This window comes from Asparagus officinalis, chromosome 5 (genome assembly GCF_001876935.1).
Source record: "Asparagus officinalis chromosome 5, Aspof.V1, whole genome shotgun sequence".
In the NCBI taxonomy this organism is placed as follows: Eukaryota; Viridiplantae; Streptophyta; class Magnoliopsida; order Asparagales; family Asparagaceae; genus Asparagus; species Asparagus officinalis.
Window position 1 is genome coordinate 118,048,433 of NC_033798.1, and position 17,772 is coordinate 118,066,204.

A 17,772-nucleotide genomic window follows, 5' to 3' on the forward strand; every position below is an offset into this window, starting at 1 on the left:
CATCTTATATATCAACTACATAAGGACATAAATTGGTTGAAAACATGGCTAGATACAAGAACATGACGATCTTAACTCTGTAACACAATGACAATCAAGCATAATAGGATGGAAGCATTTTCTAATTTTGACGAAACATACTCTCCTACATAGGAAGTCAGACAGCATTCAGGCATAAACAAACTTACGACAAATATTCGTCTAAGTTTTGACAAGACAATATTCTTACTAGAGTTAGCAACGCCACAAAGCATGAGCATCACGTACAATTAACTTTAGGATTACATAAAATTGAGATAACATCCACTCCATTCCTCGATAAAATCAATCACCTCTCTTTGTGACGGCTACGTAAAATTGACATATTGGCTCTTCTCCTTCTATAGAATGTTCGGCCAAACGCTTACATGGTAATCTTTGGCGAGTAACAAAGCATCCATACTGCACCTCCGAAATGATCGCAAGCATGGGCTCCCTCCATTACGGCGTTCTATAATTAGTTTTCATCGCGATTTTCTACTTCCCGCCCTTACGAGAGACTATCGGCGCCAATCAAATCATCATTTAGCATCATCAAAAGGATCCCAATTAAAGTATTGCTCGAAAACCTTGCTTGGTAAAATCATAATGATTCCTTCATTTGCACAAATTCCTTTACTATCCTCTATGATGCAGCGCTGCAATATAGCGGGTAGATCAAAACTGATCGCCACTTTAATTCCTTGTTGCTAGCAAACTCCGCTGGCATTTCACGATCAGAAATCAAAATATAATTTTCCATATCGTAGTCAACTCAAAAAATAAAAAAAAAATGTGGTCACATACTGTTTCAACAGAGAGTAACTTCACATGCCGTCTTGATACTAAAGAATTCAAAAGTGCTTTTTCCTAATAATCCATTTAAAGACAAAGTTGCACTAAATTCCCATCCTACATAGGATCTAAATATCTCTCCTAACCTGCCTTCCCATAAGCTGTTGTGATGGACTATCCTTTGGTCCCCCACGATACAATCTCCTTCGAGCGGCAAACCTGAGAAACTGTTTGTAGAAATTCTGTTTAAATTGAATTACTGCCAACATAATATGTATTGATTTAGATTCACAAAGTGCAGCCGGGGACTTGTTATATAACTAAACATAAAAATATGTTCTCGTTAAATGTTTACTTCCTCATAGTCGTAGCAATCCTGTATTCATCTTCATATGGTCCTCAGACCATTTCTTCTCCGCTCCAGATAGGGTACCATCGCATTTCATTTAGTTCTATGAGAAAAATAGCATTGTCATTAATCTCGGTTAACTTGTGGATAGGTCCGCGCCCTCTTTGGAAAGCCCTTATATGTTCGCTTCAGTCCTCAATAACCCTCTAGTTTTATTTTTGCAGATAGACCCTGGACTCTGTTACCCTGAAAGAAGAGAATTATTCTTGGAGAAACATGGCTTCATGAAGCATAAAAGGAGTCTGGGTCTATCAGAAATAAAAATTAACGAGCACGCAGTAAGCCTCAAAAAAACATCGATACAGACTCAACCAAGGTCTAGAAATCAGAGCCGCCAAAAAGACCCCAGAGTAATACATTGTTCGATATCCAGCCCATTAAATGAAATTAAAATGTGAATAGCACATAATGCGCTGAGTATAGCCATAAGTGGATAGGCCCTATACGAGCTGGATGCTGGGCACAAATAGTCTCCGATGTCATCTCAAATCTCCCCTGTTACCGGTTCAACCGGCTCCAGCCAACGGGGCTAACAACCCCTCCCCCTCCATACCAAAGATCAGTATAACTTCCAACAGCGTATTAATATGGGTGCTGCATATTGCTACCTTTCTCTTTTTTTAACCATTTTATCCGCGCCCTTAACGTCGGCAAGTATCTTTTGAATCCCTATAGAATTAAATCTGCCGTTACCGACGAGGGACCCTATCCATTCCTTGGTTAAGGTAAGAACGTAAGCTCCGCCGCCACTTGGACAGTCCCTATATTGTCCTTGCCGCCGCCTGGCAAACCTCATAAAATTTCGTCCAATCTGCGGAGATGGTGATGAAAGTCGTTAGCGCCCCACAGATGAACAACCGCAGATCAGCATGGTAAGCTGTTCAAGTAGCGTTGCGAGCTTGCAGTATAAGTTGCAATATTGCTCTGTTGGCACTATGCGGCTAGCTATGTGCCGATTGCCCTTTTTTCGGGTAGAGGACAAGCAGCATAATAAATATAATGTTATCTGGAAGGAAGCTTTGAAAGCTTTTTATATAGAATCATTGAAATTTAAAGGCAAGTTGATTGAAGGTTAATTTAGATGTTTTATGAATGGTTTTAAGCTGGCCACATCAATTTGTGGGGATTCAGGTTAGATTTCAGAAACACCCAAGAAGTTGTAGCCTATTTGGGCGACCTATTGCCACAAATTCTTTTTAAATTTCGAGCTTTAACTTCAATCCTATAGTTTAAGGAGCAATTTTAGAAAGCCGCGAACAACACTTCTAAACTTTTCTTCCGCTGCCTTAATTCAAAAAAAAATTAAGCCCGACAAAATTTTCAGGGATGCAATAGACTGCCCATAACAAGACTCTCCTCTTTCGTATTTATCTGAAATGCTAATAGCTCATAAAAAAAAAACTCAAAAATCTCAACATCTTGTAATGGAGCGTTTTGTTAAAATAGTCGTGAACTTTTGGGTTTTGTTCTTTTTTTTCCCTTTAACAAATGTCCAAAATTATGTGGTATAGTCATTTTTTCGCGCATCGTGTTAGCTTGAGCGTGGTACTTACAAAATTTACGGGCTTAAAATCCATGGCTTTGGAGCGTTCATCTCACAAACACTGTGATCGGGCGCCGCCGTGCGGAAACTTGCCCCTCGACAATCAAACGAGTCTGAGGGGTGCAGCCGATGACAGAGAATCCCAAAAACCCAAAAACCTAAAACCAAACACGAGCTGCAATTCACAAAGCTACGACGACAAATCAAACCACAATACACAGGCAATCTTCTTCGCGGCGACCCTCTTTTCATCACACCTGAACCTTATACTCCTTACTTCAACCACGTTTTCTACAATCGTTACGCCTCTCTTTTTTGTTGCATTGAACAAAAGCCATAGGACATATTCCCATGCGAAACTAGATGTTTCCCCTTCACGATCCATTTTAGTAGTATAAGGTGAGGCTGAGTAAGAGATTCTCAACAATTTTGTTAAGTCTGAACTCACCCAAATAGGTGCTGGACCAATTTTTTTAAAAGTGTTAGCCGAATGCTTACAGCGCAACTTAATAGATGATCTCCTGAGCCTCTGTGTGGTGTGTAAAAAGAAGGCGAAAAGAGAGTGAGAACCTGAAGTGTGGAGTTGAGAGCGTAGCTGGTCTCTCCTACTCCTCCAACCATATGAAGGATCTTAGCGACTTCCATCTTTATTCTATGTTTAACTAATCGCTTCCCTTCCTTCTATTGCTCCAAAGCTGGCCACAGTGCTGTTATTGTGCTTCAAACATCCTTCATGTCTTTATACTGACTTCGTAAGAGTTAACTCACACCGTACTAACCTTTGGCCATATGCAAGTCACATTAATTGGTGCAACGTGCACCGCATATTCAAGGAAGGGACGGGAGACCAATTTGAACTGTCATGTTGAAGCATGTTCTTGAGGGTAAATTATAGAAATTAAGGGTAAGTTACGCTAAACCCCCATGAACTTTCTTTTGGGGATTTTAGTCTCCCCCCTTACTAGGGATCTCCACAACTAAGAAGTCAACCCACAATCTATAAGATGGAAGACAACCATAAAGAAGAAAGAACACCGAGATTTACGTGGTTCGATCGACCAACTTCGACCTACATCCACGGGACAACAATATGAGAAATTCACTATGTATGAGAGAGAACTATAATAAGAACCACTCAACTCACGTCTCTCAATCTCTCAACCTCACATACATAATCAACTCTCATATTCTCTCCAAAACTCATTCCTTATAATTTTTTGGACGGACTCTCTCACAGTATTGTAATCTTTTGCACGGATAAAACCATGAAACCCTCGCCTCTTGCACAATATTTTTTACGCCTTTTGCTAACCCTAGATTACAAGATTATTAGATCTCTCTCTCCTCTCCTCCTTGGCTTTTCCTCCAACAATAGAAGAATATATATATAGAAACCAAAACTCTATCTCTAGCATAATTTCCTAACTATAATAGCAAATAAACTCATAATTATGATGCGACCCAATCTCCTAATCATGATATATTTTTAGTCATATCTATTTCTCATGAAGGTATACAAAGAATCAAAGACACAATCCTAACAATTACAGCGTCTTACAGTAAAGCCCTATGAACCTTCAAAGTCACACTAGTTACCCCAAATGACTTTTGCAGAAAACACTCAATATCTTTTGGATAAATCACACTAAACCCCTAACAACTTTCAGAATGCCATTTTATGTTGTTTTTGTTGGAATAGTAATAATAATTTGCCCTTGAACATCCAATACAAATTATGTAATAATATTGTAATGTTAATAAATTTAATTGTTGCACATAATTTGGTTATTATTTATATAATTGTTATATATATCCTTAGAAGTTATTTTGTTAGATCATGCATTGTGATGGTCACTTGCTTGGAGATATGATCTAACTTAGAAATTTCTTAAATTTGTGCTTAACCTATAACTAGTAAAGGATAACTTTGTTATAACAGGTTATTATGCATGACACCGATATATGAGATATGGTGGTGGGTCTCAACCATCGAGAATGGAGATTCTCCGGGTGTATGTCATAAGCACGCATTATGATGTGTGTAGCACTAGACCGTATTTGAATTCTCTAGGATGAGTCACCTAAGAGATAGAGAGTTCAAATTGTTACATGGTCCCTTTGACTTGATGATATTATCATTTTCGATTTGATAATTTAGTATGCTTTGATGTGATGGTTAAGCTTGTTTAGCAAGCGCTACACAACCTGAAACATTGGGTTGCTAAATTTCATTTAGGAAAATGATGGATGTCTAGATAGGATCCAGTATGCTCATTATGATGAGTTAATTTATTATGCATTCCCATGAAGCTATTAAATTCCTGCCGGCAGGTAGCTTTGAAAATATTTTTACAAAATTTATTTTCTTATAAAAAATAAAATATTTTGATGTTTCAAAATAATTTTTATTTATGTTCATGGGAATTGCAAATTTAGACATGAGCAAATAGGTGAGTTGTCCTACTTAAAAGAGTTGCCTAGAATAAATGATACTGGAAGGGATTGAATGTAAGATATTATTTATTAATAATTAATCCCATATTATGGAAGAGCTTTTATGAACAATTGGTCGGATAGGGATTTGATTGTTAAATTAAAATTATTAATTTGATTAATAATTGGTTCTCGATATGGGACCCAATTGGTCTCACTAATGTCATTAGAAGAGGTATACATGCAATGCAATTCTATTTCTATCCTTAATTGTTATGGATAAAGTTTTTGAATAAATCTATTTCTATCCTTAATTGTTATGGATAAAGTTTTTGAATAAATCTATTTCTATCCTTAATTGTTATGGATAAAGTTTTTGAACAAATCTATTCTATCCTTAATTGTTATGGATAGAGTTCTAGATAATTATGAATTGTTTAAAGTTAAAATCTCTAAGACTAGTGTAATCCTATAAATAGGGTTCATATGTAGCCTTATGAGAGGTTAAGAGAAGAGATTCAAAATCTTATGAAGATAATATGAAGAAATAGATTTTTGAGAACCTATCTCTCAGTATTGCTCCTCTACGGTGACGGGTGGATTTCAATTGGAGGCTTTTTCTCTTGAGGAAGCTATTTTGGATTGATCTCGGGACAGATTATTGTAGAAATTCGGAAAGCGTTTCAGGTATTCTTCTAATATTTAATTAATTTTGATTAATAGTCATGATATGCTTTTTCCGCTGCGTTGTATGTCATGATTCCAACAAATGGTATCAGAGCGGGTTCAGAATCCAATCTGTAATAATTTAATCGGATTAAATTATCTTATTTTGATCTATTTTGACATTTTTAATTGGATTAAATTGAAAAAAAAAATGGTTGAAAAGTCCGGGTACTGTTCACGGCCAGGAAACACTGTTCACGGCCGGCGGTATTGTTCATCACCGGAAACACTGTTCATTTTCCGGGGTTACTGTTCACGGATCGGCAGTACTGTTCATCGCCGAGAACACTGTTCACTGCCGGAGTGGGTACTGTTCATAACCTGAAATCAATGTTTACAATAGTGGGTTATTGTTTATGGGTTAAAATTCTTATGATTAGATCAAAGAATTTTTCTTTTTCAATTGTTGTAATATTTAGCTTATTGTTAGATTTGATCTAAATAGAGTTTTTAAATTGTTATAATTACTTTATCAATGTAGTTGTGGCCTATTGGATGGGCGGCGGAGGAGGAGATGACCGGAGTTGAGATTTGATCTCACAACAATATTAAACAAAAAAAAAAGGTTGATCGCCGGAGATGGTCGCCGGAGATAGGCCGCCGGTGCGGTTGCCCCGCCGGCCGCGGTGGGCTCACCGCCGCCGCCGCCGCCGGACAATTGGTGGTGGTGGGCTATCCCACAATTATAGCAAAACCCTAACCCTAGGTCTTCATTGAAGAAGATGATCTTAATGGGTTATTTTCATAAAGGGTTATGTATCCAAACCCATTAAGACTTAAGTTTAATGAAACGGGTTTGACCCGCAAACAGAACTCAAACCCGAAACCCTGATAATTTGAATTTTACTGTAAAATTATTATTAGACCCCTGATTGATCCAGAAATTGTTCTGAAGTCCATCAGGTTCTCAAACACGCTATCAAATTAGTTATAGCTCCCTGAAAAACCCAGAAACTGTTCTGGAGTCTGTGAATATTGATGAATTGCTATCAGACCCCTGTTTGATTCAGAAACTGTTTTGAAGTCCACCAGTATTGATGAATAACTGTAAAATTAGTTACAGACCCCTGTTTGATCCAGAAATTGTTCTGAGTCTACTAGTATATTAATTTTGATGTGAAATTAGCTTCACCCTCCTGATAGATTTTGAAACTGTTTTAAGATCCATCTGAATATATAGACTAATTTTTGATTAGTCCCTAGCACTTACAGAATTTGTTCAAAAGTCCATATGCATGTATAGTTTAGTTTCCTTTGTTGAAAAGATTATCTAACTCTTAGTGAATTGTTAGAAATGATATTGTATCATGTATATTTCTGAAATATTATTTGTATTATACTTGTGATATGATCATGTTGATTTTAAATTGTTTAAATTCAATAATTCATGTGATTAAAGTAATACATGAAAAATTACTGTAAGGTCCAGAATTGTTCTGAATTTGTTTTATTAAATAAGACAGTTTAGAATTTATTAGAAATTGACTGTTGTTATTTTCTCTCAGTTATAATAAATAACAAAAGTTGTATAGAAGTGTAGATAGATTAATTTTTTAAGAAATATAAATCTAAAGGTCTTCCATCATAGAGATATAACTTAGATAATAATTTTTTAACTTATCTGATGCCACAAAGGATAGGGTTTGTTAAAATTTATTATCTAGTTATACCTCGCATAAGGATGCCAAGTATTTTATGTATAATGGGACCACTAGACTAAAATAGGTAGTGCCACCTGTTTTATATAAAATAGCTGGATTGATGGGTTAACACTTCATTGATGTCTTGGGGTGCTCGCTAAAATAGTGGGGCACATCTTACATCAAAGACCAAAATTTAAAGGAAAATCGTTAATTGTTAATGATTGAATAGATGATTCTACCTTGTTTAATTATATTCGATCTTGAAAATCTGGAGGTTTATAATTAAACTTGGATTTCCTGTTCACATTTAAATAAATGAGAGAAATGTTAAATGTGAAATCATTACTTAAAATATCCCTGTAATGATTGTGCAATAATAAAATAATAACTTACAATATTTGTGTTATTATATTCTGCTTGTACATGATGACTAAATTTTGTCATTTTGATATGTTATTGAATGATTATAAATTAGATAGCCCGAACTGTTGGATTGGAAAAGAAATCTATTTAATTTTCAAATGCTGAATGTTTGGCCTATGATTGTCTAAGGTGACATACCCGCTTAACCAGATGTAACTGATGATAAAGATCATCAATCATAATCCTGCTTAAAGATAATAATGATAAAAGTAATGTTCATAAGATGAAAACAGATATATATTTTCATATGATGTTTTGATATATATTGACAAATTAGATTTGTTGGAAGTTAAGATCGAAATCAAACGTTGATGTGATATTTACTTCCTAATCTCACTCCTTGTTTAATTTAACTACCATTGTATTAGAATTGAACAACTTGTTAAAGAAAAAGTGAAAAGAATATTATTAAGCAGGTTAAATCCATAATGATGGATATCGAACTGGATTGTCCAGTATTAAGAAAAGAAAATTTTCTTAAGAGGGAAATCTAAAAAGTAAAATAGATTTCTAAACATGAAGCGGAAATTTAAATAATGAAAGTCATTAGAAAAGAAAATTGTAAATGTTACATTATGTCACTTAATAAAGAAATGTCTTTTGAAGACAGTTCACCCATTGATTAGTAGAGTCTACTAATGTGAATGATTTTTATATATGATGTATTCATTCTAGTTTATCTTTACATACTTACAAATTTGTTGTAAGAGTACATGAAAAGCTTAACTTTGACAATGAAAATAAAAGCTCTAGTTTCAGCATTGTAAATAAAAATAATAATAATAAGAAATTTGTTTCTGTTTTGAATGAAGGGCATGAAATAAAATTTAAAGATTGTCTTAATGTTTCTTAAAGTTAGAAGAAATTTGATTTCTATTTTGTAAATTTTTTGTAGTGATTTTCTATTTTCTTGTAAAATAGAATTTCTATTAAAAGTTTAGAAATTGCTTTGTTGATAATTATGAAATTAAAACTGTTTATTTTCATGATTGCCACCCTTAACTCTTATGTAATGTAATGTTATTGGAATTGATAAATCTCTTAAAATATAGATTGGATCAAGGTAATCCAACTTATCTTTGGCACAAAAATACAAGGTCATGTTAATGTTGATAAGATCAATAAATTGATAAAGGATAGTCCTTTGATTTTTCTAAATTAGAATATTTCTCAACTTGTAAATATTTTCTAAGAGACATATGACCAAACTATTTTTCTAAAATAGTGCTAAAGCTCTTGCGTACTCTTGACTTCATACATTCAGATGTATATGATCCTTTAAATGTTAAAGCAATAGTTAAATATTTATGTGATTGCATCATAAATTAGAATGTTATTGAAGTTAAAGAGGAGTTTGATAAAAGTATCAAAATCATCTGATTTGATCCAGATGGCAAGTTCCTAATTTTAGGAATTTAAGAGATTTATGAACAAAATGGAATTGTTAGTACTTTGACATCTACTAATTTATCACTCCTAATTATTTGTCTGAAAGATGGAACTAAACCTTATTCGATATGGTTAGGTTTATGCTGGGCATTAACCTGTTCTTATTTTCTAATAGGTTATGCATTGGAGATTGCATATTATTTATTATGTAGAATTCCTGCCAAATCTTTTTCTTTCACTCCATATTAGACATGGATATGAAGAAAATTAAGTGTATGACGCTTGGAGATCTGGAGTTGTCATATTCTCATCAGAGAATAATATATGGACAAAATGGGAGTCTAAGGTAAATAACATCCTACTAGTAGGTTATCCTAAAGAAAGTACTAGGTATTATATTGATAATCCTAGTGTAGTTTTCAGACAATAATTATTACTAGAAATATGTTCTTTTATAAAGTCAAGCTTGATAATTAGGATTTATATAACTCAAGAAGAAAATTTGTTTTCTTTAGTGGGAGAGTTATTTAATCCAGTGGGAGAAACTTCAAATGAGTTGAAGATTGTATAAATTTAGTGGGAGCTTTAAGTAATAAAGTAAATGTAGATTTACTTACTAAATTTATTGTTGAATACACTGATTACAATTAGGAGATCAAACAGGATTTTCATCCACCTGTATAGTACAGTAGCCTTGTTAAAATATATTTGATGAAAAGTAACAAGGAGAATAAAAATCCTAAAACTTACACAAAAGTCATGTTGGACATGATTTCATGTAAGAGACCTGATATCATATTTGATGACAAACGGGTATTAATTATTGAAGAATCTTTTCCTCTAATTGTAATATTATAGTTCATAAGGATCCATTTAGTCATTTCAACGTGTTATGAATATAAGATATCAATAAATGGATTTTAAAATAACCTTCTTGAATGGATATCTTTAAGAAGATATTTACATATTATAGAATCAAGTATGTAAAATTCAAGAAGATAAAATTGATTAATTGAATCAATTAAAGTTATGAACTTAATCAATCAAACATTCATTTTGATGAAATGTTTAAGGAAATTGATTTTAATCATATCCTTAAAAAGAAATAATGTGTGTATAAGGAACAATAAAGTAAGTCCATTATATTCCTATCATTGCATGTTGATGACATATTGCTCATTAAGAATGATATTTTTTAATGTCATGAGTAAAAGTAAGATTTAGTTCTTTATGAAGGATTTTCTTTTGACATTCTATATCGTAGATCTTAAACTCTATATAGATAGAGAAATAGATATATAGAGTTGTCACAATCTACTTATATGGATAAGATCCATAAAAGATTCAACTTAATAAGATTCCAAGAAAGGAAAGGTTCCTATAAGACATAAACAATCTCTCTTTAAGGAAATGTGTCCCAAAAAGGTTATTGATCTTGTAAGTAGTTTTCAATCCAATCATAATAATAGAAAGTCTGTTTCGGGTTATATTTATATCATTAATAATAATAGCAGAATATGTAGTGCCATGTTAAATCATTAAAAGAAGGAATATGGATTAATGAGTTATTCCATAAGCTTAATATTATTTCTTGTAATAATTTTCTTTCTCATTATTATTTGATAGTAATGGAGCTGTTGCAAGAAGCTTAGAAAGAAAAATTATCTTATTAAAGGTTAATAAGAAGAAATATGTTATGGTTTAATAGATGGCTGAGCAGATAACATTTAATGTCCTTTTATAGACCATTGTCTTAAAATGTTTTTGACAGATGGGAGTAAGGATTATATCTGATTGGATGTTAGGGCAAGTGGGAGATTGCTGGAATAGTAATTAATAATTTGCCCTTGAACATCCAATACAAATTATGTAATAATATTGTAATGTTAATAAATTTAATTGTTGCACATAATTTGGGTATTATTTATATAATTGTTATATATATCCTTAGAAGTTATTTTGTTAGATCATGCATTGTGATGGTCACTTGCTTGGAGATATGATCTAACTTAGAAATTTCTTAAATTTGTGCTTAACCTATAACTAGTAAAGGATAACTTTGTTATAACAGGTTATTATGCATGACACCGATATATGAGATATGGTGGTGGGTCTCAACCATCGAGAATGGAGATTCTCCGGGTGTATGTCATAAGCACGCATTATGATGTGTGTAGCACTAGACCGTATTTGAATTCTCTAGGATGAGTCACCTAAGAGATAGAGAGTTCAAATTGTTACATGGTCCCTTTGACTTGATGATATTATCATTTTCGATTTGATAATTTAGTATGCTTTGATGTGATGGTTAAGCTTGTTTAGCAAGCGCTACACAACCTGAAACATTGGGTTGCTAAATTTCATTTAGGAAAATGATGGATGTCTAGATAGGATCCAGTATGCTCATTATGATGAGTTAATTTATTATGCATTCCCATGAAGCTATTAAATTCCTGCCGGCAGGTAGCTTTGAAAATATTTTTACAAAATTTATTTTCTTATAAAAAATAAAATATTTTGATGTTTCAAAATAATTTTTATTTATGTTCATGGGAATTGCAAATTTAGGCATGAGCAAATAGGTGAGTTGTCCTGCTTAAAAGAGTTGCCTAAAATAAATGATACTGGAAGGGATTGAATGTAAGATATTATTTATTAATAATTAATCCCATATTATGGAAGAGCTTTTATGAACAATTGGTCGGATAGGGATTTGATTGTTAAATTAAAATTATTAATTTGATTAATAATTGGTTCTTGATATGGGACCCAATTGGTCTCACTAATGTCATTAGAAGAGGTATACATGCAATACAATTCTATTCCTATCCTTAATTGTTATGGATAAAGTTTTTGAATAAATCTATTTCTATCCTTAATTGTTATGGATAAAGTTTTTGAACAAATCTATTCTATCCTTAATTGTTATGGATAGAGTTCTAGATAATTATGAATTGTTTAAAGTTAAAATCTCTAAGACTAGTGTAATCCTATAAATAGGGTTCATATGTAGCCTTATGAGAAGTTAAGAGAAGAGATTCAAAATCTTATGAAGATAATATGAAGAAATAGATTTTTGAGAACCTATCTCTCAGTATTGCTCCTCTACGGTGACGGGTGGATTTCAATTGGAGGCTTTTTCTCTTGAGGAAGCTATTTTGGATTGATCTCGGGACAGATTATTGTAGAAATTCGGAAAGCGTTTCAGGTATTCTTCTAATATTTAATTAATTTTGATTAATAGTCATGATATGCTTTTCCGCTGCGTTGTATGTCATGATTCCAACAGTTTTCTGGTTCTAATATATAGGGGTTATCTACAAAATACAAAAACTTATCGGGGTTTTCCTATAAAATAGAAAAGTTATTGGAGGCTTAGCGTGATTTTGAAAGTTCATAGAGGTTTACTGCAAAATGCTGAAAGTTCATGGGGGACCTTTGTGTACCCTTATAGAAAATAAGATTTTAAAATTGAGACTTCATTCTGTTGGGGATTTTATGGAGATTAATCTGCGGAATTAATCACTAAACGAATAACGGCATCAATGAAAAATACTACAAGCAAGCAAACACCAAGATTTAACGTGGTTCGGCAAATCATGCCTACGTCCACGGGACAATCCAGAGAAATATTCCACTATGAATCAAGAGTACAATCCTTTCAAGTTACACCTGAACTTGAGGATTAAATCACAAGAGAAAGATACAGTGTTACCTCTAGGGCACCAAAAACCCTAAAACCCGTCTCACCAAAAATCTCTAACTCCCACGGTGAAACAAGCACCGTACGCTCAACGGCGTCTTCGTTCTGAAGACAACGGCTTTTGAATCACTGCAATCGGATACCCGAGCTATCCGGAATCTGAATTTTATTCTTTCTCTTCTTCTCTCTTTTTCTCTCTCCTCTCGGGTACTGTAGCACGTGGTTACTGTAGCAACCGAAAAACTATTCTTGTATGAAAATTTGATCTCAGGTCTCTCTTATATAGAATTCTCCAAACCTATTCCTATTTCAAATAGATCATCCAAATCCTCTTCTATATAGAATCCTAATTCATGTAGACTTCTTATAGATAGAATTCTAATTCATGTAGACCTCCTCATGTGGGCCTTATCTTGGGCTGGACCCACAACAATCTCCCCCTCCAGCCCAAGGAGGGGATATGCCAATATTTAACTCCTTAACGGGAGTTCATGCCGGCCAATCGCCGACACAACTCGGTCTTCTCTCTGAAAACGGTCTTCGTTAAAAAATTTGCTGGATTTTCATCTGTGTGAATCTTCTGTAACTTTAGCTCCTCTTTCTCAACAGCTTCTCTAAGCCAATGATATCTCACATCGATGTGTTTTGTCCTGGAGTGGAATGTAGAATTCTTGCTCAAATCAAGAGCACTTTGACTATCAATGAAGATTTAATAATTATCCTACTGCAAGCCTAATTCATGCAGAAATCTTCTCAACCAAATCATCTCTTTACCGGCTTCTGCAGCTGCAATATATTCCGCCTCTGTTGTAGATAAAGCAACACACTTTTGCAACCTGGACTGCCATGATACTGCTCCCCCTGTAAAAGTGAACAACCAACCTGAGGTAGACTTCCTGTGATCGAGATCACCTGCCATATCCGCATCTGCAAAACCATATAATACTGCCTTCGAACCTCCAAAACTCAAACACAATCTGGAACTGTCTTTCAAGTATTTTAAGATCCACTTTACACCTTCCCAATGAACTTTCTCTGGATTAGAAAGAAACCTGCTCACAACTCCAACTGCATGAGCTATATCTGGCCGAGTGCAAACCATGGCATACATCAAATTCCCTACAGCTGAAGAGTAAGGAATATTCTTCATCTCACTCTTTTCTTTATCTATAGTCGGGCAAAATTTCTTGCTAAGCTTCAAATGTCCTGCAAGCGGAGTACTGACTGACTTAGCATCTTTCATGTTGAATCTATCAAGTAGCCGTTCAACATATTTTTCTTGTGATAACCATAACTTCCTGGCTTTCCTGTCACGAATAATATCCATACCAAGAATCCGCTGTGCCGAGCCCAAATCCTTCATGTCAAAAGCTTTAAATAACTTCTTCTTCAGCCCACCGATTATCTAACTATCCTGACCAACAATCAACATATCGTCCACATAAAGCAAAAGGATAATGAAGCTAAAATCTGACATTCTCCTGAAATATACACACGAATCTGTAACTGTCCTCTGGTAGCCATGACTCAGCATGAAAGAATCAAATTTCTTGTACCACTGCCTGGGTGCCTGCTTCAAACCATAGAGACTCTTCTTCAACCTGCAAACCATGTGTTCTTTTCCCTGCACTTCAAAACCTTCCGGCTGCTCCATGTAGATCTCCTCCTCCAAATCACCATGAAGGAATATAGTTTTCACATCAAGCTACTTAATCTCGAGGTCTAAACTAGCTGCTAAACCCAAGATAACTTTAATGGACGTCATCTTCATAACCTGTGAAAAAATTTCATCAAAATCAATGCCCTTTTTCCGACCAAAGCCTTTCACCACTAATCTAGCTTTGTATTTCTGAATTTCTTTGTAACCATCCTTTTTTAACTTGAACACCCACTTGTTCTTCAAAGCTTTTCTGTCCTTTGGCAAATCCACCAACTCATAAGTATTGTTCTTTTCAAGAGACTTCATCTCTTCCTTCATAGCCTGGAACCATCTGTCATTGTCTTTATGAGTATGTACCTCCTGAAAGCTTTCTGGCTCCCCCTCTTCTGTCAGTAAATTATACTCTGAAAGAGGATATCTCGTGGATGGTCGATGATCTCTAGCTGATCTCCTAAGTTGTGTCTCTGCAAACTCCTGTTGCTAGTGATGCTCCCCCTGCTGAGGAGCCTCATGCTCGTGATTCTGATCACCATCTCCATGCTCTGGTATCTGACTGTCATCATCAACATCATCATCATGCACCTGCTCTGTATCTGTAGGATGCAACTGTACTGGAGACGAAACGGGTGTCATATCTGGAATCTCACTAGCAACACTTTCTGACTGCTCTGCTCTCCCAAGATCTGCAATAGTCTGATCCTCCTGAAAAATCACATCTGCTCGTCTAATCATTTGTCTCTTTTTTGGATCCCATAGTTTGTAGCCGAACTCATCTTCTCCATAACCAATGAAGATGCAAGGAACCGGTCTATCATCAAGCTTCTGTCTCTTCTCCTTCGAAATGTGTGCAAACGCCTTGCAACCAAACACCTTCAAATGAGAATAAGAAATATCTTTTCCAGACCAAACTCTCTCTGGAATATCAAAACCAAAAGGAACTGAAGGAGATCTGTTGATTATGTAGCATGCAGTGCGAACAGCTTCAGCCTAGAAGCTCTTAGGTAACTTCGCCATCTTCAACATGCATCTGACTTTCTCTACAATAGTCCTGTTATACCTCTCTACAACTCCATTATGCTGGGGTGTGCCAGGCTCTGTCCTCTGATGCCGAATACCATGCTTGGAGCAATAATCTCTAAACTGAATGGAAGTGTACTCTCCTCCATTATCGATGCGCAAACACTTTAACTTCTTTCCTGTCTGCCTCTCCACCATGAAATGAAACTGCTGGAAGATTAAAAACACCTGATCCTTTGTCCTCAATAAGAAAACCCATATCTTCCGCGATGCATCATCAATAAATGTGACAAAATACTTATTACCACCCAAGGACTCCACCTCAATAGGAACACAAACATCAGAATAAATCAAATCCAGAATATTATCTTTTCTTTTAGAAGGCTTACTAAAAGAAACTCTATGTTGTTTGCCAAATAAACAATAATCACAAGGGGTGAGTGACGAACTTTTGACAAAAGGAATGAGAGACTTCTTTGCTAATATCTGCAACCCCTTCTCGCTTATGTGCCCGAGCCTTCTGTGCCACAAACTGAGAGTGTCACCGTCTTGAGCTACGCTCAAAGAATCATATGAAGCCTTCGCTTGAGTCTTGTATAAATTACAACATGCACTTCCTCTAGCCACCACAAGAGAGCCTTTGGTGATTTTACATTTTCCTCCACCAAATTGAATTTCATATCCCATTCGGTCCAAAGCAAGACCTAAAATCAAGTTGAGCCGCAAATTGAGAACATGTCGCACATTCTTTAAGATCAACGTGCATCCGGTATCTGTCTGCAAGTATATATCACCAAGTCCCACAATCTTCGAGTAGCTAGTATTGCCCATCTTCACATTGCCAAAGTCACCTACTTTATACGACGTGAAAAGGTCTCGATTGGCGGTAGCATGACATTAGCTCCTGTATCTACTATCCACTCGGAATTCTGACTTGTAACATGCATACAATCTTCTTCCTTGCAAATGAGAATAACATCGGTCTCAGACAAAGTAGCCGTAGTGTTACTGTCAGCTTTTTTCTTCTCATCTTTCTTTTCATCTTTGTTCTCAGCTTGCCCTTTCTTCAATGCCCAACAATTCTTCTTGATATGACCTGGCTTCCCACAATAAAAACAGCCTCTCCTAGTGTTTCTGCTGAGCCTGTTAGAGCAACTTTTTCCCTGCAAAAAGTTTTTGAATTTGTAAGTTCAATAAGACATATGAACTCATATTAGACCTAGCACTTTTTCCCTGCAAAAAGTTTTTGAATTTGTAAGTTCAATAAGACATATGAACTCATATTAGACCTAGCACTAACGGGAACAAAATAGAGCTAACACGTAGTGTTATAGAACTAACATTGGACTCAAACTAGAACTAACATTAGACTTAAACTAGAACTAACATTGCTCTCAGACTAGAACTAACATTTGACTCAAACTAGAACTAACATTGGACTCAGCCTAGAACTAACAATATTGGGGTAATCTGCATTGTCTCTTCGCGGTATAAACCCGTATTCTGCATTGTCTGTTCGCAGTATAACATAACACTTACTGTTTTTTTGAGGGGGGTTTGTTGGTACGACCAGCCATTGCCGTCCTCCTTTTCTAGGCTCGCCATTGTATTGCCTCCTTTTGCATTTCGATTAGGGTTTGCGTAGCTTCCGTAGCTTCCTCCGCGCTGCCACCCGCAGATGAAGCGCCTTTTCCTTCCAACTTGGCTTGATGAACGACCTCGTAGTCGTTACTGGATCCTTCCATAGACGACATTTTCCCGACGAAAACCCTAGAAATGTTGAAATCCGCACAGAAATTAGGAAGATGAAGAGTTTTTGAGGGTGCTAGGTGGAAGAGAGAGAAAGAGAGGGAGAGTACTTGTAAAGGTATGGGGCGCATTAACCCAGCCCAGTCCCATCAGAGGGCAAGATCGTAACTTCCTCTGGGCTTTTTCTAAAAAAAGTCAATTCGAGACCTCGTCGCAAATACTATGCGTATTTGGGGCTATTCTACATGGGGCAAAGTACAAGGG

At 35.4% G+C, this 17,772-nt stretch overlaps 1 protein-coding gene across 1 annotated transcript in view; it reads right to left on the reverse strand.

Moving 5' to 3' along the window:
* LOC109843490 (anthranilate O-methyltransferase 3-like) overlaps nucleotides 1-3,457 on the reverse strand; it is a 6,185-nt gene extending 2,728 nt beyond the window's left edge. Inside the window, exon 1 of the mRNA XM_020412426.1 lies at nucleotides 3,336-3,457. Within this exon, the coding sequence (XP_020268015.1) occupies nucleotides 3,336-3,410 (75 nt within the window). The 5' untranslated portion in view covers nucleotides 3,411-3,457. The remainder of the gene's footprint in view (nucleotides 1-3,335) is intronic.